At 48.3% G+C, this 24192-nt stretch overlaps 2 protein-coding genes across 2 annotated transcripts; one reads left to right on the top strand and one right to left on the bottom strand.

Annotated features, from left to right (window-relative positions):
- Positions 1 to 190: 190 nt before the first annotated feature.
- Dusp18 (dual specificity phosphatase 18) lies at positions 191 to 10673 on the top strand. The gene is made up of 2 exons (XM_027953448.2): positions 191 to 484; positions 4520 to 10673. Exon 2 carries the CDS (start codon positions 4587 to 4589, stop codon positions 5151 to 5153), a length of 567 nt encoding a protein of 188 aa, XP_027809249.1. The 5' UTR covers positions 191 to 484; positions 4520 to 4586; the 3' UTR covers positions 5154 to 10673.
- Positions 10674 to 14359: 3686 nt separating this feature from the next.
- Slc35e4 (solute carrier family 35 member E4) lies at positions 14360 to 21319 on the bottom strand. Its single transcript, XM_027953410.2, has 2 exons — positions 20072 to 21319; positions 14360 to 15333 (listed from the first exon to the last, which is right to left on the bottom strand). Exons 1-2 carry the CDS (start codon positions 20688 to 20690, stop codon positions 14900 to 14902), a joined length of 1053 nt encoding a protein of 350 aa, XP_027809211.2. The 5' UTR covers positions 20691 to 21319; the 3' UTR covers positions 14360 to 14899.
- Positions 21320 to 24192: the final 2873 nt, after the last annotated feature.

Below are 24192 nucleotides of genomic sequence, written 5' to 3'. Positions count from 1 at the left end.
GCAGATACTGAGTGAGACCCACGGCAGACACGGCCAGCAGAGGTTTGTGCGTTGCCTGGGAAACACGCGATGGGGCGGGGCCTGGGGGCGGGGCGAACCGGGAGGCTGAGGACGCGGCAGAATTGTCCTTCGGCGGCCGCCATAGTGCGATTTAGCGCGTTGCTATAGAGACGAATTGGGCTGGCCAGAATAAGCCGGCGAGGGTGAGGTCGACTGTGACCACGGAGTGATCGCGGAGGTGGTAATAGGTTAAATCCTGGAGGGGCTGCTCCGAGCGCAGAACGGAAACCGAGATTTCTCCCGAGACCTGGGCAGCGGACGTCTCCCCCCGAGGAGAAACCATTATTATGGCAATCAGATTGCTGGGCCGGCGGGGATTGCGGTCTGTGCTTCCGAGCAAGTCTCTCTCTTTGAGAACCTTGGCTGGGGATAATCGGTGCCACTTCTTCATGAACGAACCCCCTTGTACTCCTACTGGAGAGAGGTAAGACTGGTGGGATCTTGACGTCGAGTTAAAAAGAAGCCTATTCCAATGTTAATTCCCAGGTAACCTACCTAATTCACCCCTGGAAGTAGAGCCTCGAACCTATCAACCCGTGGATTTTGTTCTGCTATATAAGCCAGAATTTAACCAACGCTTCTCGGTGTTTGCCGACTTTTTTTCCACCTGTAATGAGCCGGAAGACCAGCTCTTGGGCCTTGGGCGGCCCCGAACAAGGCCTCCCTTCTGTGCCTCTCTTTCCACCTGTGACAAATGGAAGTATTAACTCTAGACACCAGTTTGATTAGGTAGCTGTGAAGGTCGAACTAGACGAGGGAAGCCCAAGGCTTCTTCATAGGTTGTAAAATGGTGAACCTCAACTGCTGTCGAGTTGCTATTTCTTTCTCTCCCACTTCTTCATGCTGAACAAGTCTCGGGTCATTTTTTTTTTTTTTTTCCCTCATGGGAACTTTGCGACTCCTGAGCTCCAGTCTGGAATTAAACTCTTTATTCTCTTCCCAAAGGGTGCTGAGACACACGAGGTGAAGGCTGGAGAACTGATGGGCAGGTTGATTTGGAGGAAACGCCTCGCTTTTTAACTCCACTAACAACTGCAAGAAGAAATAGTTATCATTTTTAAAGTGCTCATTCGGTGCCAGGCTCTATATTCAACACTGGATTATCTCCTTTAAATTTTCACAAAATTCTTATTTTATTTTTTATGGTAGTGGGGATTGAACCCAGAGGCCTTCTACCCCTAAGCCACACCCCCAGCCCTTTTATTTTGAGACAGGATCTAGCTAAATTGCTGAGACTGGCCTTGAATTTGCAGTCCTCCTGCCTCACCCTCTCCAGTTGCTGAGATTATGGACCTGTGCCACCACACCCAGATCACAACATCCTTTTAAGATAGGCACTGTTACTCCTATTGTCAAAGGGCAAAATTACAATTATTTATTTACTTTTTGTGCCAGGGATTGAACCCTGGGGTTCTTAAACATTACCCAGCCCTTTTTTATATATTTTATTTCGAGACAGGGTCTTGCTGAGGCTAGCTTTGAACTGATCCTCCTGCCTCACCCTCAAGACAAAAGTGTAGAAAAACTGATTGATTAACATCAAATTACTTTAGGTTTCCTTTTATTATGAAAGTATTAAGACCCAGGGAACTATTTTGCCAGTTGAGAGTGGCCTGTTTGAGAACATTGGCAATTACCTCTCTGATCCTCATTTCTCCAAGGTCAGATGAACAACTTAGTTTCAGTTTGGTGAAGTGGAACTTTAGTGTGAGTCACTCCATTTTGATTTTTAGTCTGATCTGTTGAGCCCCAGGGTAGGATCTTAGTCTTTTTTAAAAAGTAGTGTCTTTTCATACTTTTTGTCACTCAATCAACAGTCTCCTCTGTTCTACCCTCTAGGCACTGGTTGGGGGCTCCTCAGTTAATTTTGGAGGGGGGGTCTGATGGTGAGAGTCCAGAATATCTCCTAGCATTTAGCCTTCCACCTGGGTTTTAGACCTCATCCCAAGTCCCTTAAATGACCTTTACAACAAACCAGCCCTATCTGCCCTTCTTGGGGTGAGCCTAATGAATTTGACCCTGGGGCATTGGCAGGTTGAATTTCCCTCTGCATCCTTTAGCATTCTTTCCAGAAGCCTAGGAACCCTGAGTGATTCTGCTGTGATATTCAGAGGACCACCTTAGAGAGTCCCATAGACCCATCTGAGAAACTGATGTGACTCCATTTTTGAGAAACCAGCTTTTACCTCAAGGCCTGTCCCGAGGGAGGGGGTGTGACCCTTGTCCTTGGAAAAACCCACAGAGCACTCCTAGGCTCATACCCACCCTGCTGAGTTGTTTAACAGGAGAGATATGCGGTGCCAGGTGTCCCTGACTCTGTTATGCTAGGTGAGGACCCATAGCACCCCCCTAGCAACCATCAATCAGCATGAGACAGGGAAAATATCTGAAATGCCAGGTGACCCTCCCAGTAGTTTTGGTGATTGATAACATGATTAGGCAACCCTGCAGTTTATCGAGTACACCTCTCATGGCTTAAACCAATCAGCTCAAATGTATCCACCTCTTGAACTCACCAATCACCCTTACCCAACTTGTTCCTGCCAGTGAATGTGCTAATCAATGTTAAGAGATGTTGTTTGATTTTCCCCGCCGAATGAAATGATTTGCTGTGTGATGTTGTGAGTATTCCCAAAAAATCTATAAACCCTCATTGAACTAAGGGCCAGGACTCGCTCCTCGGGACAGCTGCTTCGGAAAAGGTTATGAGTCCAGGCTCCAGCTTGCAATAAAGACTCTTGTGTGATTGCATCGGATTCGACTCCTGGAGTTCTATTGGGGGTCCCACGAATCTGGCATTACACATCCATCCATCCATTTCCCAAAAGTCTCCTGGGGTCATGGTATTGGAATGGTTTCCTAATTCAACCAGTATTTATCAAGCACTTACAGGAAGTCTGGCACTGGTTCATGATACAATGGACATTAAGATAATTGTTCTCCTAAAGGGCTCATGGTGTCTTAAGAAGAAGACTTTTATCAAATTGTCAGATAGCTCAAGGCAAAACCACATCTTCAGTGGTTTTGGAAGTGTTAGGAAGGAGAAAACATCAGGCTACTAAGGCCTGGAGCAGGAATTTAATCAAGCATTGGAGAGGGAAGAGAGTGTTTCCAGGAGGTTTCCTTTAAAGAAGAGACTCTTGGCCTAAGATCTCAAGGCTCCTTAGATTTCCACTGTCCTGCTGAATGGAATAATTCAGGATCTGATAGGTTTATAAGGAAGCGGGATTCCAGGTTGAGAGAGCAGGAGAGACAAAGGCCTTTGGCTAGAGAAGACATGTCATGAGAAACTGTCAGTGGCTCAATCTAACTGAGGACTTGGGCAAGGCTAATGGGAGGGTAGAGAAAAGGAAGCAGCCAGGCCACAAATGACCTTGACAGTCAAGCTGAGGGGCTCTATCTTATCCTAATTTTGGGCAGCAGGGGGAAAAAATGTTTGGTTTCTCATTAGTCTGCCTGGCGAAGACTGCCCTTTGGACTGGAGAGGTGTGATCTAAATCCAAATGTCCCTTTTTCAGTAAGACATAAGATGTCGGATTTTTGAAGCTTAGTTCAAGAGTTAGAAAGTGAGGGATCCAAGATGAGGAGAAGACAGGAGTCTGCCCCTCCCAGGGGTTCACGCCACAGCCCTGCTGCAGACATGGTGGTGCTGGTATGGCAAGTCTTTGTGAGGCTCTGCTGCTTCTCTGCTCTTGCTCCTGGGGTTGCTTTGGTGCCCATTATGCTAGCCTCTGGGAAGCTCCCAGACATTCCTTTCCCTAGGCTCTCTTTAGAGGCAAGGCACAGGAGAATGTTTAGCAATGTAGGATTTTGTTATTTGACATCAGTTCCACATGAGTGCATTCCATCTCTTCAAAGAGATGGTTCTTGTGAGGAGAGCAGGAACCTTCCTGGTCTTATTCTTCTCCCCTCCCAGTGACTCTCAGTGAGCTCTGGTTTCAAGTCACTGGTTCAGAGTCTCATGCTTTAGCATATAATCAGAAGCCTAAGGAGGAAGATATTGCAAATGATTCCCACTTAGCGGGACTTGAAGGAAGGAGAGAATTTTGAAGAGGGGAAGAAGAGGACTTTGTGAGCCTAGATGGAGAATTAGGCCAGGGCACAGCTGAGGAATTCAAGTTGACCTACCCAAATAGAGATGAGGGACCCCTCAAGGCAAGCCACTACTGCCAGGCTCAGGGACTTGCCTTTTGTTCTGTAGGACAGTATGCATTAGATCACCTAAGAAGCAAGCTGAAATGCAAATTTATGCCCCTTACCTGAGAGTCTAATTTGGTGTATTTGGGGAGGGGCCAAAATCTGGGTATGTGTATTATTAGTGAGTTCCCTGAGTGATTCTCCTGTGATGGTCAGAGGACTGCCTTAGGGAATCCCATGAACCCATCTGTCCATTTCCCAGAAGTCTCCTGGGTTGGCCTGCTGGGCACCTACACTCTAAACATTCTCTCCCTCTCTTCAGTTTTCCAGGGACACAGCTTAGAAAAATGCAGGCCTCATGTGTCACCAACTGCTGACCCACCGCCTTGATGACAGCACCCCTGTGCACCTTCCCAGTTCAGTTCCGGCAGCCCTCAATCAGCGGCCTCTCACAGATCACCAGAAGCCTGTACATCAGCAATGGTGTAGCTGCCAACAACAAGCTCTTGCTGTCCAGCAACCAGATCACTTCAGTCATCAATGTCTCAGTAGAGGTGGTAAATACCATCTATGAGGATATCCAGTATACACAGGTGCCTGTGGCTGACGCACCCATCTCCAAGCTCTATGACTTCTTTGACCCCATTGCCGACCACATCCACAATGTGGAAATGAAGCAGGGCCGTACACTGCTACACTGTGCTGCTGGCGTGAGCCGCTCAGCCACTTTGTGCCTTGCCTACCTCATGAAGTACCATGCCATGTCCCTGCTAGATGCCCACACATGGACCAAGTCATGCCGGCCCATCATCCGACCCAATGCTGGCTTTTGGGAGCAACTCATCCATTATGAGTTCCAGCTGTTTGGCAAGAATACTATACACATGGTCAGCTCCCCAGTGGGAATGATCCCTGACATCTATGAGAAGGATGTCCATTTAATGATTCCACTGTAAATCATCTCCTAGGCCCCTGCTTTGGGTCCAAGTACAGACCTATTGTTGATCCTATATCAGGATCTGAACTTGAAGGATCTTTGTTGATACAGGAATGTACTAGATGATACCTTTTATAAGGGAAAAAAAAAGAAAGTGATACCACAGCTTTCAACTTTGTAACCTATATCTTTAAAGATTAAACTTGATTGTTAGAGGTGAAGATAAATTTTCTACCCTATGAGTGGCAGGCCATGGCTGCTGGCCAGAGGGTGAAATAAGGCAGGTGGTACACTGGAGAGAGACCAGAGCACGAGTGCCTGGAATCCTGCTGCCCTTCGCTAGACTGAACAACTCATAAATGAGACTGCCACAATCCTACTTTGTTCCTTCCAACCCAAAACCAGAGCCTTAAGCATCATGGCACCCCCTGAACTTTTTACAGTAAGTGCCAACCTACTGGATAAGTGGCCTTCAAATAGTGCTCTAGGAACCCTACAGGCCCCAAACAACCTACATCCATCAGTGGCCCTACTCTAGTTTTCTAAGATCAAATTTACACAGAAGATAGTTTTCAAATAAACATTCCAATATTATAAAATTTTTTAAAAATTTTTTTCTTGAGTGCTGTTGTATGTGACAGCACTTAAGTATCAATCTTAAGGGTGCATAGTCCCTTCTCTAGGACATGTCAGGTCTCCAGAGTTTTCTAGCTTGAAAGGCTGTATCTGCAAACCTGAACTTAGCCCTGACACCTACCCTCAATGTGACCTAGGGCCTCTTAGAGCCTCAGTGTCCTCATCTGTGAAGATTCAGCAATTCTATAGCGCCAGGCCAGTCATGGTCCATGCTTGGCATAATGGACATCTCTCACTATGGATGATATACTCACTCTTTGGACCTGCTGGTCCCAAGTCAAGGTATTTCCTCTCATATGTGCATAGTCCTGTATTGTTTTCAAAGTGCTTTTCTAGAAAGTCACTCCATATAGGGGAGAAAAAGGGGTTTAGATCCTACCTCAGAAGAGGCATAGTCTTATAAGCCTTTTCAAAGTTTTCATCTGTTTAAACTAGGTGTGACCTAGGGGTCCTGAAGCAAGGGGTACAATTCTGGCTTCCCCAGAAGGCTTTGTTTAGAATTGCTATGAATTGTGAGAATGACTAGCCATGCTTGTCTCTTTAGTTAGATGAACAAAACCTCCAGTGTATGCTTGTACTAGATAAATTAGAACAAAACCAATTAATTTAAATATCAGCAGATCTTAAAAACTACATAATGCGCCCACAACTGATTTATGGCTAGACTGCTTAACCAAAAAGAAACATTCTGAAACCCAAATATCAAATGATTGACATGGGATTTGATTTTAAAAAAGCTTGCGTGGGAACCTACATATTTCTTCCCAGGAAAATCCTATATATAATCAGAGAGCTCAATCCTGAATACATCACTAGTCTTTTTCTTCTCTGAGAGGTGAAGGGTGTCTGCACCTTGCCTTTCAGGGATGTACACCTTTGTTGTTCCCCCACCCTTTTTTTTAAACTAGGGATTGAACCCTGGGGTACTTAACCACTGAGCCACATCCCCAGCCCCCTTTGGTTGGTTTGTTTATTTTGAGACAGGGTCTTGCTAAGTTGCTTAGTTGCTGAAGCTGGTTTTGAACTTGAGATCTTCCTGCCTCAGACTTGTGAACTATAAGGATTATAGCACCTTTGTAATCACTTTTTAAAATCTTGTGCCTTTCTTTGGATGCATCCTGAAATTCTTTTCAGTGGCCTAAATCAGGTTCCTTACTGAGGCCAAGTTGAGGTCCTACTGCCCACTTGGAGGTATTTTGAAATCTCGGTCCTTGTCCCCAATGCCAATCCCATAATGAGGACACAGTTTTGAGAAAAGGAAAAAGAAGTTTTATGGCTTTGCCAGCAAGAGAAACACAGGGGACTCAAGTCCAGAGCTGTGATTGTTCATCATGGGGAAGTAGGTTTTTAAAGGGGTGATTCAAAGGCTACATTCCAGTGTTCTCTATCTAGAGTGGTAATTCACTTGCTAATTTGGGAGGTTGTCATTTCTTAGATCTTTTGGTGCCATCCCTAAATCTGAATTACTTCATTCCTGTGGTATGTGCTAAAGGACAGATAACTCCTAGGATGGGGGAAGAAAGGTAATCCTGTTTCCCCTGAGATTATTGAGGAGAAGATATAGAGGAAGAGAAAGAAACATGTCCATTTTAAAAATAAGTCACAGTGGCAAAAACGAAAAAAAAAAAAAAAGCATGAAGTGAATCACTGTCACAGAGGGACCTTCTCAGACCCCTGTCCTCTGACAAAGGGAAGCCTCATTATTAGAAGTCTCCAGCAAGCTGGGCATAGTGGCGGACATCTGTAATCCCAGTGGCTGGGGGGGCTGAGGCAGGAGGATTGCAAGTTCAAAGCCAACCTCAGTAAAGCAAGGCAATAAGCAACTAACTCAGTGAGACTTTGCCTCTGAATAAAATACAAAATAGGGCTGGGGATGTGGCTCAGTGGTCAAGTACCCTGAGTTCAATCTCCAGTATGCTCTCCTTCCCCGCCAAAAAAAAAAAAAAAATGAAAAGAAAGAAAGAAGGCTCCAGTATATAATAGACATAGGGAACAGGGGTGGGGCAATGGAATGGGCTTAGCAATACCAGAGCATTCAGGGCTTCAAGTACCAAGCTGGGGATTCTATAACTTGTCCTGTCTGTAGGACAGAAGGCAGTTTTCACAGAGCAAACATTTGCTAAGTGCTTGCTGTGGATCAGATTGTGCAGTACTTTGTCAGGGGGCATACAGTAGTGTGGTTGACAAGTTCCTACCCGAAGCAGCTTCCAGACTAATTCCCTGTGGCCCCTGAAGGGAAAGTGAGGAACGAGAGACTGGTAAGCAAGAAATGAGAGACGGAGACTAGGCAGAGAGAGTTTACTTGTCAGAGCTGACAAATAAAGGCCATCTCTCTATAGGAAAGAGAGGCAAAACGGGCTTGGGTTCTGAGATTTTTATAGGGCAGGTTCAGGAATCAGCCAGGCTGGTCCTAATGCAATGGTTAAGAGTTGGGTTGGTAAGAGGGAGTGGTGAGGCTTTCTCAGAAAGAACCCTTGGCAGGAAAGTGAAACTCTTTACCTAAAATAGGGCTGTCACTTAATATGGCCATCCAGATACTAAGCAAGGACCTTATAGCCCCAAGTTATGTCCTTACATCCTCAGTCACTCACAAACTTGCCAACCTCAGATGGCTGCAGTGATCCCATCCTCCTGGTGTTCATGCCTTTGCGTGAGTCAACTGTGGGCAGCCTGTATTAAACAGGTTTGACCTGTGCAATAAGATATTAGGGAATCTAATGAGGACAAAGTGTGACCATTGTGATTGGATTAAAAAGGACACTGTAGCTCCTTGCTCTCTTGAATCACTCTGGTGGAAGATAGCTACCATACCAAGAGCCATAGAGAGAGGCCCACAAGGCAAGGAACTGAGGCCCCCAGTTAACAGCCATGTGAATGACCCATCTTGAAAGCAGAACCTCAGCCTTTGTCAAACCTTTGGAAGACTGCAACTTTGGCCAACATTTTGACTGTAACTTCACGAAATACTCTGAGCCAAAATCCACCTCACTAAGCCACTCCCAAATTCCTGACCTGCTGAAACTGGGAGATAATACATATTTTGTTGCCTTAAGCCATTATTCTTGGGAATAATTTTGATTTTAAAATCTTAATTGGTTGTTTGATTCTAGAAAAGTCTACCCTTCGTTCAATGTTCAGGAGGCTGAAGCAGGATACAAGTTCGAGCTCAGCCAGGGCAACTTGGTGAGACTCTGTCTCAAAAAATGAAAAAAAAAAAAAAAGGGAGTTGGGTATGTAGCTCAGTGGTAGGATATCCTCAGTATTCAGCAAAACAAACAATCAAAAAGTAAAATAAGTATTCTTATGGATGGAGCAGAAAGTCTTATGAACAGAGAAAGACTAAATAAAGCAGAAACAAAGAACAAAAAGCTGATTGGTAGCTGGGCACGGTGGTGCACACCTGTAATCCCAGCAGCTCGGGAGACTGAGGCAGGAGGATGGCGAGTTCAAAGCCAGCCTCGACAATTTACTGAGGCTCTAAGCAACTCAGTGAGACCCTGTCTCCAAATAAAATACAAAAAAAAGGGCTGGGATGAGGCTCAGTGTTTGAGTGCCCCTGAGTTCAATCCATGGTACCAAAAAAGAAAATAGCTGATTAATCATGTCAAAGTCACTTTCTTTATAAGATGCTGGCAGGGAGAACAGAACACTAGAAGAATAACTGGTTAATATCAGATTACTTTAGGTTACTTTCTGTAGAATTAAAAGATTAAAGCTCAGAAACTTCATTGTCATGCCAGTTGAAACCAGCCTGTTGGGGAATTTTGGTTGTTTTTCCTTATCTCCTGATTTCTGATTAAGGTCAGATAACAACCAGTTTCAGTTTAGTGATGCAGAACTTGAGCATAGGTGACTCCATTTTAATGTTTAGACTGGTGTATTAGGCCCTACTGCAGAATCTTAGTCCAAAATAATGGCCTCCTTTAATGTTTTAAAAAATTATTATCCTAAATCAATACAACTGTCCCCAGTGCTGTCTCTGTTATCATCCGCTCACCCAGACCACCACAACAGGTCTTCCCTAGTCTCCCTGACCCTTGGCTCAAGCTCCTAATTTTTCCTCCACATAGGGTCCAGAAGAAATTGAAGATTCTTTTTTTTTTTTTTTTCCAAGAAATATATACTGAGGACCATGGCTCTTTTCTATTTAAAACCTTCCATGGCTCCCTGTGAAGTGGCCCTCAGTTAACTATTTTGTATTATTTCCAGAAAGCATTTGCAACTGAGCAGAAACAGTGAGATGGTAGAATTTCTGGCATCCCTCGGATTATTTGGGGGGCAAATAAGGGAGTAAGAAGAGTCCTCATTTGCCCTAGCCTCCTAGAATGACAATCCAAGGGCCACCAGGGGAGGGCAGGAAGGGCACCCTGGCAGCTGGGACTGAGACAAGGCTTTGTTCCCAAGTTCACGATGGCAGGATGCCCAGAAAGGCCTCAGCTTCCCTGGCTTCCTCCAAGGCGGGGCCAGGGGGGGAGGCTGGGACATCCACACCACTCTGCCCAGGCAGGAGCATGCTCTTGGGGCTCTCAATATGCAATGGAAGGCAAAGAGGTAGGAGAGATGGCCCAAGGAGCTTTTTGGAGGAACTGGTAAGCATCTGCCTTGAGTGAGTTTAATTGAGGACCTGTTATGTTTTTAGGCATTATTGCTAAGCCCTTTCTGAAGCTGATTGGGGTTAGGTTTTACTGCTATTGCCGCTTCACACAGAGGCACAAGAAGGGAAGGTGCTTGCCTGTCACATAATTCCACATTCCCAGCTCCAGGATTTGAACCCAAGTCTGACTACAGAACTCCTTTACTAGTACAGTAGCCCCCATCTCTTATCTACAATTTCACTTTCTATTATTTCTGTTATTCACTGTAAAGAGAGCAGTCTGAAAATATTAAATGGAAAATTCCAGAAATAAACAGTTTGTAAGTTTTAAATTGTATTCTGTTCTGAGTAGCACGATGAAATCTCATTGTCCAACTTCTACTTGCCTAGATGTAAATCATCCCTTTGCCCAATGTTTCCTCTCAGTATATGCTATTCACTTGTTATCCACTTAGTAGGTGTTTTCTTAATCATGGTTATCAGATCAACTGGGGTGTCACAATGCTTATATTCAAATAACCCTTATTTTACTTAATGGATACCTTCAAAGCACAATAATAGTGATGCTGGCAATTTGGATGTGACAGAGATAATGTGTAAAGTGTTTTCTTTAAGTGAAAAGAATGTTCTCAACAAGGAAAGAAAAAAAATCATATACTGAGATTACTAAGATCTATTGTAAGAATGAAACTTCTATCTAAAATTGTGAAGGGAAAAAAATGCAAGTTTTGCTGTCACACCTCAAATTGCAAAAGTTACAGCTGCAGTGTGTGATTGCGTGCTTAGTTAAGATAGAAAAGGTACTTAATTTATGTATGTATAGAAAAAATATGGCTACATATGATTAAGTTACCATCTGCAGTTTTAGTCACCCATGGGGGGTCTTGAAACACATCTCCCTTGGATAAGGGAGGATTCCACCACCCAGTCCCTGCCATACCCTGTGCTGATGGCTGGGGAGAGAGCAGCAGGTCACCTTGAAACCTGATCTGGTGCAGAAGAGAGAAATTGATCTAGCTCAGAGGATGGGATATGATTGGGTCCCTACCTGGAGTGGTGTAAGGAGTTGGGGTGCCATTGAGCTGGAGCTTCAAACTCAATTTGGCATGGTATAGGGCAGGGGTTCAAGGAGAGAAGAGCTTCAGGGCGGTGACATCTCTTATCCTGAGAAAGCTTCCTAGCAGGGGGGACTAGATGCAAAGATGGAGACTCAGAGAGGTGAAGCCACTTGCCAGAGGCAACAGAAACTAGTGAAAGACAAAGCCTTAAAGTACAATGACCTTCACTAGGACTCTCCCCATTGGTCTCCCTGTGATAACTCCTAACAACACTATGAGGCCAGAAGAGGCCAGTCTGAAATCATGCCATGAGTAGCAAAGGCCCGTACTGAAACCCAGGCTTTCTGACTCAGTCCAGTCTCTGTGCCCACTGCTTGGGAGGAGTGATGGGAAGGCACTGGCTGTGGCCTTGTTGGGGCGAAACTTAGATACCTGATGGTCCTGAATCTGGTGATGAACTAGTTTCCAAGTCAAGCTCATATCTAATTACTCCCCATAACCATCAGGGTTTGATGTGACGGGGAGCTCACTTATTAGCCAAGCATCCCACCAAGCCCAGGACCCTGAGTGAGGGTGGTGCAGGGATGCTCCTGCTATGGCAATAGGACCTCTCAAGTTGGGAAGGGACCTGAGTCTCTGAGGAGGCTCAGCCAAACCAAAGCCATCCTCCTTTGTTCTGCCTGGCCAAGCCTGAGAGTGGAGTTCAGAAGTGCCCAAGCTACATGAGGGTGGGGCTGGGCCAGTGGCATCTCTGAGTCACAGGGAGGGTGGGTGGCGGGTGACTCAACTAGGTCCATTTCCCCTCCTGCAAAGCCAGCCTGGGTGGAGTCAGGGGCCAGGAACCCCTGTGCCTCTATTCCTAGTCCCTCACCAGCTGGCCACTACCCAGCCTTAGATTGACCCTTCACACAGCCCCACCTAGTACTGACTGGCACAGTGGTCCTTTAGGAATTCTGGTTACATAAAGAAATGAGTGATTCCTCCCTGAACCTCAGTCCTCCTGGATCCCAGCTGCAGCCTGTTTTAGCTCCCCATCCTCAACCAAGAAGAGACATTTTCCAGATGGGTCTGGAACCTTAGAAATGGGGAGGTGACTACCCAAGATAGGGATAGAGATAGCTGGCACCATCAATTTCTTTCTCATCCCTGATGCTGCCCAGTGGCAACTCATTAAAATCCTCCTCATTGGAATCATCAGCCCCATTTTACAGATATGGAACTGAGGCACAGAGAAGGGAGGGTACCTACCCAACATTCATAGTGAGGTGGGCAGAGCAGGATTCGGCCCCTGGACTGCCAGCTCTAGGCTGGATCCTTGTCATTTTTAACAGGTGATCCCTGAGGGGAGGTAACTGGGTATAAGGAAGCACCAAAGAAAGACAGAGAGGTGATGTGACAAGGCTGAGGGTGGGGGACAGCTGGTCACAGGACTCCAGGCTAGCTCTAGGGATAGAAACTCCTGCCCTAGTTTTTCTGCATGGGAGCTCTGCTCCTTTCAAGGCCCTGGGCTAACCTTGAGTGCTCCCTGCTGAGTGCTCCCACTTCCTCAATGGGGATACCCCAATGCTTTACCCTGTTCACCCACAGCCCTGTGGCATGGCCCATTGTTAAGACCCTCTCCTAGCAGTCTTCCTTTTGGGGCTTCTGTCTCTCCCTTTGAGACAAAGGGGTCTTGCTATGTTGCCCAGGTTGATCTTAAGACTCCTGGGCTCAAGTGATCCTCTTGTTTAAGCCTGTAAAACCTGTCACTACAGGCACAGGCCACCATGCTTTTGTGTGTGTGTGTGTGTGTGTGTGTGAGAGAGAGAGAGAGAGAGAGCGCGCGTGCGCGTGCGCGCACTATGGATAGAACCCAGAACAGTTTAGCAAGTGCTCCATCACTGAGCCACCCACCCACAAACCCTAACCCCTAGGTTTCTCTCTCGCTTTTTTTTTTTTGCATTGCTGGCAATTAAACCAGGGTACTCTACCACTGAACTACACCTCCAGCCCCTTTTATTTTTTATTTTGAGACAGGGTCTTGTTAAATTACCCAGGTCAGCCTCAAACTTGCAATCCTCTTGTCTCAGCCTCTCTGTGCATGTGCCATGACTCCAAGCTTCTGGTCTTTAAAGGCAAGGTAGGCTGGCACAGTGGTGCATGCCTATAATCCCAGTGACTCAGGAGGTTGAGGCAGGAGGATCACAAGTTCAAGGCTGGCCTCAACAACTTAGCTAGGCCCTAAGCAACTTAATAAGACACTGTCTCAAAAATAAAAAAATAAAAAAGGCCTGGGGATGTGGCTCAGTGCTTAAGAGCCATTGAATTCAATCTCTGGTACAAAAATGAACTACAACAACTAAGGATGTAGCTCAGTGGCAAACACCCCTGGGTCAATACCGAAAAAATAAGGGAGATGTGCATGTTTGACCTTTCCCCCTTGGCAAGGGTATAGCAGAAAGAAGGAAGGAGCGTAGGAGGGTACCAGACAGAGGGAACAGCATGGGCAAAGGCTCTGGCAAGGGTGTATCTGGCATTGTGTGAACCTGAAGGAAGTTACTGAGCCTGAAAGGCGGAGTCCAAGGGAAAGAGAAGTGAGACAGGAGCCTGATGAAGCCACAGGAGCCAGATCCCAAGAGCTGTGTGTGGTCTGGGGCAGGAAGTTCTGACCATATCATTAGAGCAGTATGAAGCCACAGAGCATGTGTGTTTTTGAAAAGTTCCTTCCAGGTGAAGGGGCCCTGGGAGAGGGGACAGGGAAGAGCAGGGAGGAGCCAATGTCACTGTCCAAAAAATGGATAATAGTGGCCTGGCTAATGGAGGGATTATAGAAAACAGGGCTAGGCTGGGGGCTTGAACAGGCTATGATAGGTCAGAGACAATGTCCTAGTTTCAGCATGGGTGGCCCACTGCTCTCCCTTTATTCCCTTGGCTGTACCCGCAAGGAATGACACAGGATCCAAGCAAAAATAGTTTATTTGAGGATGGAAGACCCAAAAATGGGTGGACCAAGAATGAGGCTGTAGCAGCTGCCTGGAGTTGGCATAGACTACCCCAAGTCCTTGAGGGATCTAGCAGTGGAGAGCCCTTTCTTGGAACCCCACACTGCTTACCCCACTGGAGGAAGAATTGTGCAATTGTTGAGAATCGTTGTCATCATAACACGTTGAGATTTTTCAAAGTTTGCCCAGAAATTTCAGTGTAACAGTTGATACACTTTTACTAATCATAAAAATTAGTCCAACAGGTGCAGTGACTATGCCAGGCTTTGATCCACCATCCCGCAGTGGATGGGGTCTGTGACAGGGTAAGATAGGCGGGGACAAGAGGTAGATCTCTCTGGAAGTCACCATTCCAGCTCTTAGGGAGTCCTTCCAGAAGGTGCCTCTCCTTCCCTTGGCCTGGTGGCTGCCTGTTTTCCACTTTTCCCATGGCCATTGGCCAAGGTTGATTCAGGATGAGGCTGTCCTGGGTGTGGTTCATGAGTTCCCCCAGATCTCAAAGACCTTTGCCAGGCTGCTCTCTTTGCCACAGCCCCCGGCGGGCAGCCCACAAGGCCACAAACTCGCAGTTGTGGTAAAGGAACATTCCTGAAAGGGTAAGCGCAATGCCCACATAGCTCAGGGTGCTGAGGTGGCTGCCAAACAGGAGGTGGGACAGGATGAGGTTGCCCACGACGGTGAGGTTGCCCAGCACATGGACGGTGAGAGCGGAGGTGAGGGCCAGCAAAGAAAAGCTGGCGAGGTTGTAGACCACAGACAGGAGGCAGCTGAGCAGGATACAGGCCCAGAGGCGGGAATCTGTAGGAACGGGTGGTGGGGCCACACCAGCCTCCAGCACCAGTGCTGCACCCGCCAGCAGGCAGAAGCTGGGCAGCGAGGTTGCATACAGGAGAGTCACTGCATCTAGCCTTTCCTCCTGCAGCAGGGCACCTGCAACCAAGACAGTGACCATCAGGACCCAGTGCAGTGCAGAGACAAGCCCCACTGAGCCAACCCAATGTGGCCTCCACGGCTGATCTCAGGAAACCTGCCTTGACCATTCATGCAGGGTTAATGACTTGCTCTGAACTATGACTGTCAATCAGGAGAGTCAGACCACCTGGGTTTGTGTCCTATGTCCACTCCTGACTAGCTGTGACCTGGGCTCATGAGAGACACTCAGTAAACCTGTTTCCTCACTTGGAAAGTTGGGTACATAGTAAAATATACCTTTTTTTTTTGGAGGGGGGGGGTAGTAGTGGGAATTGAACCCAGGGCCTCACACATGCTAGGCAAGTGCTCTATCACTGAGCTACAGCCCCAGGGTGGCCTGTTTTCTTCCCTCGCTCGCTCCCTCCCTCCATTCCTTCCTTCCCTCCCTCCCTCTTTTCCTATGACAGGGATTGAACTCAGGGCACTTAACCACTGAGCCACTTTATTTACAGACAGGGTCTCCCTGAGTCGCTTAGGTCCTCGATAAATTCCTGAGGCTGGTCTTAAACTTGTGATCCTGTCAGCTTCCCAAGTAGCTGAAATCAGGTTGTGTGCTACACACCAGCTAAAAGGATAACATAAAATTTTAATAAGTAAGCATTCAGTAAATATTTTAAAAAGATTTTATAAAATACTTATCTGCTTCAAACTACTTCCCACAGGGTGAAACTAATGTACCTGGAACAACCAAGTGTCAAGGAACATGAAAAGTGGCTCAAAAAAAAAAAAAAAAAAAAAAAAAATCCAACTCTTCAGGGGCTCCCTAGGCCTGGAGGGAACTGTCTTAAGTTCTTAACCCATCTTTGAAGACCCTATACTATCTGACCCACCTTTCTTAGCTCCAGCTCTTATCAACACCCACCAGGATCCCACACTATAGCTCTGAACACCTAGCAATGGATGGGCCAGCAGAGGGTCCTGCCACTTATTAGCTACATGTCAAAAAGGAGGAGAAGTTGGGGTGGGGACGGAGGAGGAATTGGAGAAATAGGAGTGGAAAGGGGGAGTAGGGAAAAGAGGAAGAAGAGGAAGATAGATTTTTTTAAATAAATGGTTTGAGTCAAAATGGTGGGTTCAGTCTTTGCTTCATGTATTTATGACCACTGGATGACAAGGGAACAAGAAAGTCATTGTTGGTTCTTGGCTCTTACTCACTGTTTATGACGATAATCAGTATTTTTTGCTACCAACATTAGGGTTTGTTGAGATGGATCCAGAACTAAGAGGAAACTTCTTTTTTTCCTTTTTAGTGGTATAGAGGATTGATCCCAGGGGTACCCTACCACTGAGCCACATCCCCAGCCCTTTTTATTTTTTGAGATAGGGTCTTTCTATGTTATGCAGGATGGCCTCAAACTTGTGATCCTCCTGCCTCAACCTCCCAGGTAGTTGGGATTACAGGCGTGTGCCACCAAACCCAGCAAGAGGAAACCTTTTAAGAGGAGATGCTGCTACCTTGCACAGGTGTGTGACTGTGTGCTGGTATGTACCTGTGTCTACACATGCTTCCATCCAGCCAATTCACAAAGGAAGTAAGTGTTACTATCAGAGTCAGATACAGCCCAGGTGAAATGACAGTATATGCATGAGGACAGTGAGGTTTGGGGCCTTCTTCAAGTGTTTGTGGAGAGAAATGAGTAATTGATACAGGTCCCCTCCCAGGGTTTTCTGAGCCTCCGCACATTTTCTGACACGCACTTTCCGAACAGTCACATACTTGCTTACTCACTAAGGCTATGCTTAGAATAGGAAATTTTATTCCTTTCTTGATTTCATTCTGTTTTGACTTTGTTCTCCAGGCAACAGTCCCTCCGGCTCAAGCATTTCTAGAAACAAACAGATAATCAGAATGCCTCCTGCTTATTGGTTCCAAATTTAGCACCAACAGGAGCTGCCTCTGGCCTGTGTGTTAAAGGTTGCATGGCAGGAAGGCTTTGGATTTTCAGGTGAATTTCACCCTTGGAGGCAGTGAGGTAGGAAAGTTCTAGCCTCTTCATCCAGCTCCTTGCACCTGTCCTGCATCCCACCCAATACCCCTGAAGCCCAGGGGAAGGGCAGTCATCCCTTGTCAGAGTCAAGTCACTCTCAAAATGTGAGTGTGTCATCCTGCCTCCGCAGTGACCCTTCCCCTGCTAGAAACCATCCATGTCAATTTTCTTATTCGAAGGCATTTTTGTTTCATCTTCTGAGCACATCTGTGCTTGTGCCACATGCTGACATACCAACTGATCCTTCTCCAAACTCTGCTTTCTACGATTGGCCTATTCCCTTTTTGTCCCTACCCTAGCTGTATAATCACCCTCTCTTTATGTCTTAAGTCTCCATATGTAGCATGGGGAGGTAACAACACCCCGCTTACAGGGGATGAGGTGTTGAGCACAGGGCCTGATGCCCAGTGTAACTGCTAACCCCAGCAGCTGACATGATCCCCCATACCCTGGCATGGCCTTTTCCCATTCCCAGAATGCCCTTTCCAGCTCTGTCCCTATGAAGAACTGAACATGGTGTGGCACCTAGTGTTGGACATTATCATATGTCATTATCATAGCTACACACTTCCTCCCCTAGGCAGGTGTGCTCAGGAAGAAGCACCTGTTCCTACCACACATGTGCCCACCTTGGCTATAGAACATCTCTCCTGAAAAGAGATTGTCTCCCAGGTCATACAAGAGCTCAAAGTACAGTGATGGCATCAGGTTGCTCTGTGACACAGGTGGGTAGAGCTGAGAATAAGTTCAGCAGGCTAGCACCCCACTTCCCAGCCTTTCTATAGGTAGGAGAGTGGTATCATCCCACTTCCCCTATACTTTCCTAGGTTTCCAACTGGTTCAGATAGGAGGAAAGCTAGGGTTCTGCCCATTGCTGACTGGGCTCTCCCTTCCTGGACACTTATCTTCTGGTCCTATGGCATCTGCTCTCAGTAAGGGAGTTGTCATCAGCCATCTACACCCTAGTCTGAATCTGGCCCTGACACCTCTGGCAAAAGAAACCTCTTCCTTTTCAAAACCTATCTCAGTCCCTGGATCCAGTCTGTTTCTTCCATCTTAGCTGGGCTCCCATCTCTATTAGTGGGTCCTCCAGCCTCCTAAGCTTCATCCTTAGCACCTTGAACCAGGCAGCCTCACCAGCTTACCAACTGGGCTGTCAGAGCCATCAATAAGTCCATCATTTAAGAAGTGTCTTCCCCATGACCAGGTCCAGGCCAGATATTGGGGGCACAGAAATTCCCCAAAGCTTGTCTAATGGGAAGCAGATAGGTTATCAATGGCTCTCAATGCCCCAGGATGGGGAAAGCAGAGGACACTGTGGGAACCCTAAGTAAACATCCAACTCATCAGGATGTCAGGGAATTGAAACTTAGGAGGTAAGGAAGGAGCTAGCACAAGCTAAGAAGGGATCTGATGCAAGGCACATGCCATTCCATGCCTCCTTGCCCCAAGGCCTGGCTGTCCAAAGCCACTCTTGCAGATAGGAGTTGCCTGGGGCCCTGAGTGAGGAGTACAGCCTCAGCAGATTCTCAGTGGGCCTTGAGGCTAGGACCTTCCCAGCCTTGTGGCCCTGCCCAGGAGGGCCTCAGAGGGTTAGGTTTCCCAGAGCCAACTTATGCCCAAAGCTCATGCCCAACTTTAGTACCCAGCTCATGTAACCTGAGGGCAAAAATAGAACTGGGCTTTGGCCTTGCCTCAAGGCCTGGGAGAATGGGACAGGACCTCTGGGTCCTGGCTCCAAAGATTCCAGGGCAGGGCTTAGCTCTGACTCAAACTGCCCCAGGCTTAGGTTGTCCCCAACCCTAATCCACCAACCCTGGAAACAACCCTCTAACACTCCTCTACCCCCACCACAACCATTCTCTTTCCCAGGCCTGAGTCTGGGTCTCTTCACAGGACCTACAAACTGGGAGGGAGGGAGAATAAGAGGTGCATGGGACTCTATCAACTTTGACCCTCCTCCTCTGACCCAGAGAAGATCTAGACTTGCCCAAAGTTACCCAGAAAGTATAAGCAAAGGCATGGCTGATACCCAGAACTTCCTACCCAAGTGGGACACCTAAGGGAGGCCAGGGCACAAATTAGGTAGGGGCTATGTTTAGGAAATGTGTGACCCTGGGTCACATAAACTTCTTTGTGTCTCAGTCGTACCGCTTGTAAAATGGGGATGAAGGCAGTAGTTGCTATGATAACTGAGGGTTAACACCTAGCACCAGGCCTATAACACATAGCTCCCACAAAACATCAGCATTTCCTAGACTTGTTCAAACCCTGTCTTCCAAATTCCAGCTCAAGACCTGCCATCTTTCTCTTTCTCTCCCTGTTCTACACTTTTTGGTCTCTTTCTGGTCAGCTGACTGTCACCTGACTCCCCCAGCATGGATTCTGGGTTCAAATCTTACCTCTGCTGCTCACTGACACATCAGGGTCCATAGCAAGGTCTCTATTAAACAGAGACAATATGGTACCTGCCTTGATGGGGCAGTGTGGGGATTCAGAGAGACAAAAGATTTAATGAGCCATGTAAGACATATCATTGGCAATTATTACTGAATATTGGCTAAGCCTCCAGAGCCTGAAACTCACTTAGCTTTTGTTCCTCTCTGAGCCTCAGTTTCCTCATCTATAAAATGGGATAACGGTCACACCCTTCACAGGGACATCCAGACCACACCCACCCCAATTCCCACTTCCCCATATGAACTTACTCTGCTGAACAGACTTGAGACCTCGGAGGCAGGTGGCTGCCAGCAAGAAGCCACAGCCAGCAGGGGGTGCCCAGAACTCTCCAGCCAGGCTGCAGGCTGCCCCCAGGCAGAGTGGACCCATGGCAGCAAACTGTAGTGGATGGTGGCGACGTCCCAGCAGCAGCGCAGACAGGGCCATCGTGAACAGTGGTGTGGTGGTAGTAGCCAGCTGAGCCAGGTCCAAGGGCACAGTGCTCAGACCCACATTGCCACAGGCCATGGATGTGCCAAAGGTGAGGCTGAGCAGCAGCACTCGTAGGCGGGTGCTCCCAGGCATCCCGCGTCGTGCCCCCCAGTGGCATGCTAGTGCTGCCGCCAGCATGTGCAGCGCTGAGAGCAACAGGGGCCGCCCGAAGCCATGCACTGTGAAAATCCACTTGTTGAGGCTTGACATGCTGGCTCCTGCCAGCAGCCACACCAATCCTGCCACAGCCACCCGGACCCGGCCAGGTTGCCGGAGGACCTGGGGGCTGCCAGGGGGCCACTCAGGGGATCCAGCCACTCGAGCACTTCCAGTCACTTCCACTGCTTCCGCTGAGGTCATCCTGCCTTCATGTTGTTCCAATGGGCAGCGGCACATTCGCACCAGTGGAGATGGGGCAGGAGGCAGGCTCCCCAGTGAGCAGCTCAGGACCACCGGAGATCCTCACTTTGAGTCAGGCCAGACTCTGGTTCCTTGGATCCTGTGCCAGTCTCAGACAGGTGAGGGAACGGTTTCTGTGTGCCAGGTCCCTTGGGCCAGCCGAGGTCTGGAAGCTAGGCTATCAGTGTTCTGACTCAGATAAGGTAGAGTCTAGGTTGTGGCTGCTGGGATGCCAGCGTGAAGCTCCGCGCACCTCTGCCCCGTGCTGGATGAAGTCTCCACTCTCCTCCCTGCACCGAGTCTACGGTATGCTCTTAGGTGGAATCCTCTCCTTTTCTCCTCTTCAGTGCCTAGGCCCTTTAGGGACTCCCGGACCTCCTGCGCGCTCCGGCTGTGACCAGGCCTGTCAGGGGCAATCCTGGCTCCGCACCGTGTGGTACCCGGGGGTGGTCGCGCCTCGCTACCTCCGATAATTCCCGGGATGTGCGTTGACACACCAACCTGCGATCCGACCGGTGCCAGGCAGGGATCTCGGCTTGATTCCAACAGGGCGGGTGCTACGGCTCTGACTCGGACTCGGAGCTGCGCCGGCTGCGGCTGGGGCTGCGGCTGGGGCTCCAGGAGAGCCTCCCGCCCGGCTCCAGTCCCGCCCAGCCAGTTGGGCGCGGCCCCGCGTCCTTGGCCCCGCCTCCTCCACCACCTCCTCCGCCCGCGCCCCACCCGGAAAGCTGGGCCTCGCCCCCGGCATCACCCCCGATCAGGCCCCGCCTCTGGAGCTCGGGTGTGTGTGTCTTGCCCCGCCCTCACGCCTAGGCTCTCAATCCACCGGTGATCGGCTTGGCAGGCCCGCTTCAGCTCCTCCTCCTCCTCCCACCTCTGTCTGCTCATCTGTGGGTTAGAGTCCCTCTAGTTGGAGTCTTATCTGCTCCGCCACCAGTGGGGATCAGGACCCTCTCCATCTAGCTCCAAGGCGAGTCCCCCATAAAGAACAACACGTAGTGCTGGATATAACTGGTATTCCCCAGAGCTTCCCAAGCTGTCGTAAAGGAGTGGGATATTGAAGAGGGACACACAGGCCCTATTCCAGGACCATTCTCAGACATACATCATCCCTGCCCATAATTATCTTGTGGGGCCTTGGCATCCAACAGGGCTAAGTCACAAGGTCCCCTAAGTCCACTCCCTCTCCCCTCCTATTTTCAATATACTCCCCCTTCTCCCAGCCCAGGGCGGTGCCCCCTCAGGCCACAGAGGAAAGCTGAATCACCACCGCTACCCACAGCTGCGGAAGCAAGGTACCGCCAGCCGGTATCCATTCCTGGCCAGCAGCATCTGTTCTGTCCCCTGGTCACTCAGAGCTGACTTGTAGGTGAACTTCCTGGGGTCCACCTCCTACCCCCAGCCCTAGCAAGACAGCCCTGGGCTGTAAGGCAGAGCAGCTACCACTAAGTCTGCCTCTGTCTGGATTTCTGTTTTCCCATCCGAACGACAGATGTTTATGTAGCTTAGGGTTGTGTAAATAGAGCGCACCAGAACAGGACAGGTCGACCCAGATTCCAGGCCTGGACTTGGTCTCTCTGAGCTCTGGAGTCCAGGTGAACAAGGACCAAGGCCCAGCCAGGGGCCCAGTACCATCTATGAGCCTCTTTCTTGTTCTCAGGCTTCCTTCCTTTGTGGAAGCTCCTGCCCACCTGAACAGGGTTCACCCCTGTCTGCTCTGACCAGCGAGTCCTTGACAGCTACCTGACCAGAGGAACAAAGACAGCAAAGGGGGACGGCTTAACTTGGCCCGCTCCGCCCTCTGGTGGTCAGAATTCCCAATGACTGCAAGTGCCTCTAAAGCCCTTCAGTCATTGGACACCGTGGAAAAACCTCAGCCTCACAGGAGACGGGTATTGTCAGACCTCTCTGTCAGGGGTTCCAGGAATCTACGTAGTCACGTTAGCTTCTGGTGATTCTGATGCCTGCTGGAGCCTACAAATCACTGCTGAATAGCCCAAATTTCAGGGCAAGGGGCACAGGTAAGAGGATTCCAGGCTGAGGACAAAAGATGGGGCCATTTTAGGGTTTCTGCAGGAGAAGTTGTGGGAGGGAAACTGAACCAGACAAGGGGACAACCCCACCCTACTTATTGAGGAGGAGGAATCTGGGCCCCCTATGGGCTTTATTCTTTTGCGGATTTTGTCAATTTTTAAGTAAGTTCCCTTCAATAATAATTAAAAAAAAAAAAAAAAAACAATGTTAAGAATAATTTTTAAAAGCAACAAAAACACCCTGATCTTTTCAGAGATGAGCTGGTAGGAAATGCTAGGTGGTGAAAATCTGTCTACACTGCCTCTAAAGACCATACAAAGTAGCTCTCTCTTGCCCTGCCTCGTGAGAGGTGGCTCTGAGGAAAGTGGATTAATTGAGATCTGGGCAGACGTTGGTGGTGGAGAAGGTGTATACCCCAGGGGTAGGGGAGGCTGAGGGCAGAGCTCAGTGAATATGATCCAGCAGTGACCATCCCAGTTGGGAACCCAGAAGGGGCAAATTGCAGGAAGACAAAACAACCAGCTGCCAGGGAATAGAGCACTTTATCCCATCTGTTCTTTGGTTACCCCTGGAGGCAGAGGATTACTCTCACAGAAGTTTTGGTGAAGGGAAGGAAGCAGGTGCAGGGCCCTCAATAAGTTATTTTCATGTGGGAGAAGGAGGGATCAGGGTGCCCAACTTCATGGAAGCAGCAAGGGACTCATTCACATTCCTTGGGGCCTACCAGAAAACCCAGAGTAGCCTAAAGTTGCCTACATCTCCCCAAGTCCCTCAAATCTGAGACTTGCATGTTAAGGGGCCAAGCAGTGCTATGGGAAGTAAGCAGTGCAAAGTGGGACACTGGGATAACTAGAAGTGAAGAAGAATCCATTTCTAGCCACTGGGCCTCAGAGGCTATGGGACAGTCTTCTCTCTTTTCTCTTTATTGATCATGACCCTGGACAGATCACCTCTCCACTGAGGCCTCAGTTTTCTCACATATGATCTATGATGTGATCATAAGCATGAACATTCTGTGTAAACCCAGGCATTATCCCACAGCTGGGAAATGGGAAACAGGCTTGGTGTTTTAAATGCAGGCTAGACCAAGCCAAGTCCTGGAGGAGAGCTTCTCAGACCCTGGCTTCTCTAGGTCCCTGCTGATTGTGCAAAACTACACCTGGCCAGTGGCTGTGGGACACATGATCAGAAAGTAAGAAGGAACTTAGGGCTTGAATTGGAAAGGTGGCAGAGTTCTGGCTAGAGCTCTACTCAGAGAAAGCTGAAGAAGAAGAGAAGGGCTGGGAAAATATAGGTAAGAGAGCACTGAGCCTCATATTCAAGTTCATTACTGTTCTTGGCAACTCCCGAATCAGTGGGCTGGGTCTGCTTAGCAAATATCCTTTTGGTGAACTGCTGGGGGGCTTGACCCTCCAACATTGATTGTGGGGAGCTTGAGGGCACAGAGAAACCCCTCCGGAGACGG

Source organism: Marmota flaviventris, chromosome 1 (assembly GCF_047511675.1).
Source record: "Marmota flaviventris isolate mMarFla1 chromosome 1, mMarFla1.hap1, whole genome shotgun sequence".
NCBI classification, from domain to species: Eukaryota; Metazoa; Chordata; class Mammalia; order Rodentia; family Sciuridae; genus Marmota; species Marmota flaviventris.
Note: the sequence above shows the minus strand (reverse complement) of the source record. Positions and strands in the feature narration are given on the sequence as shown.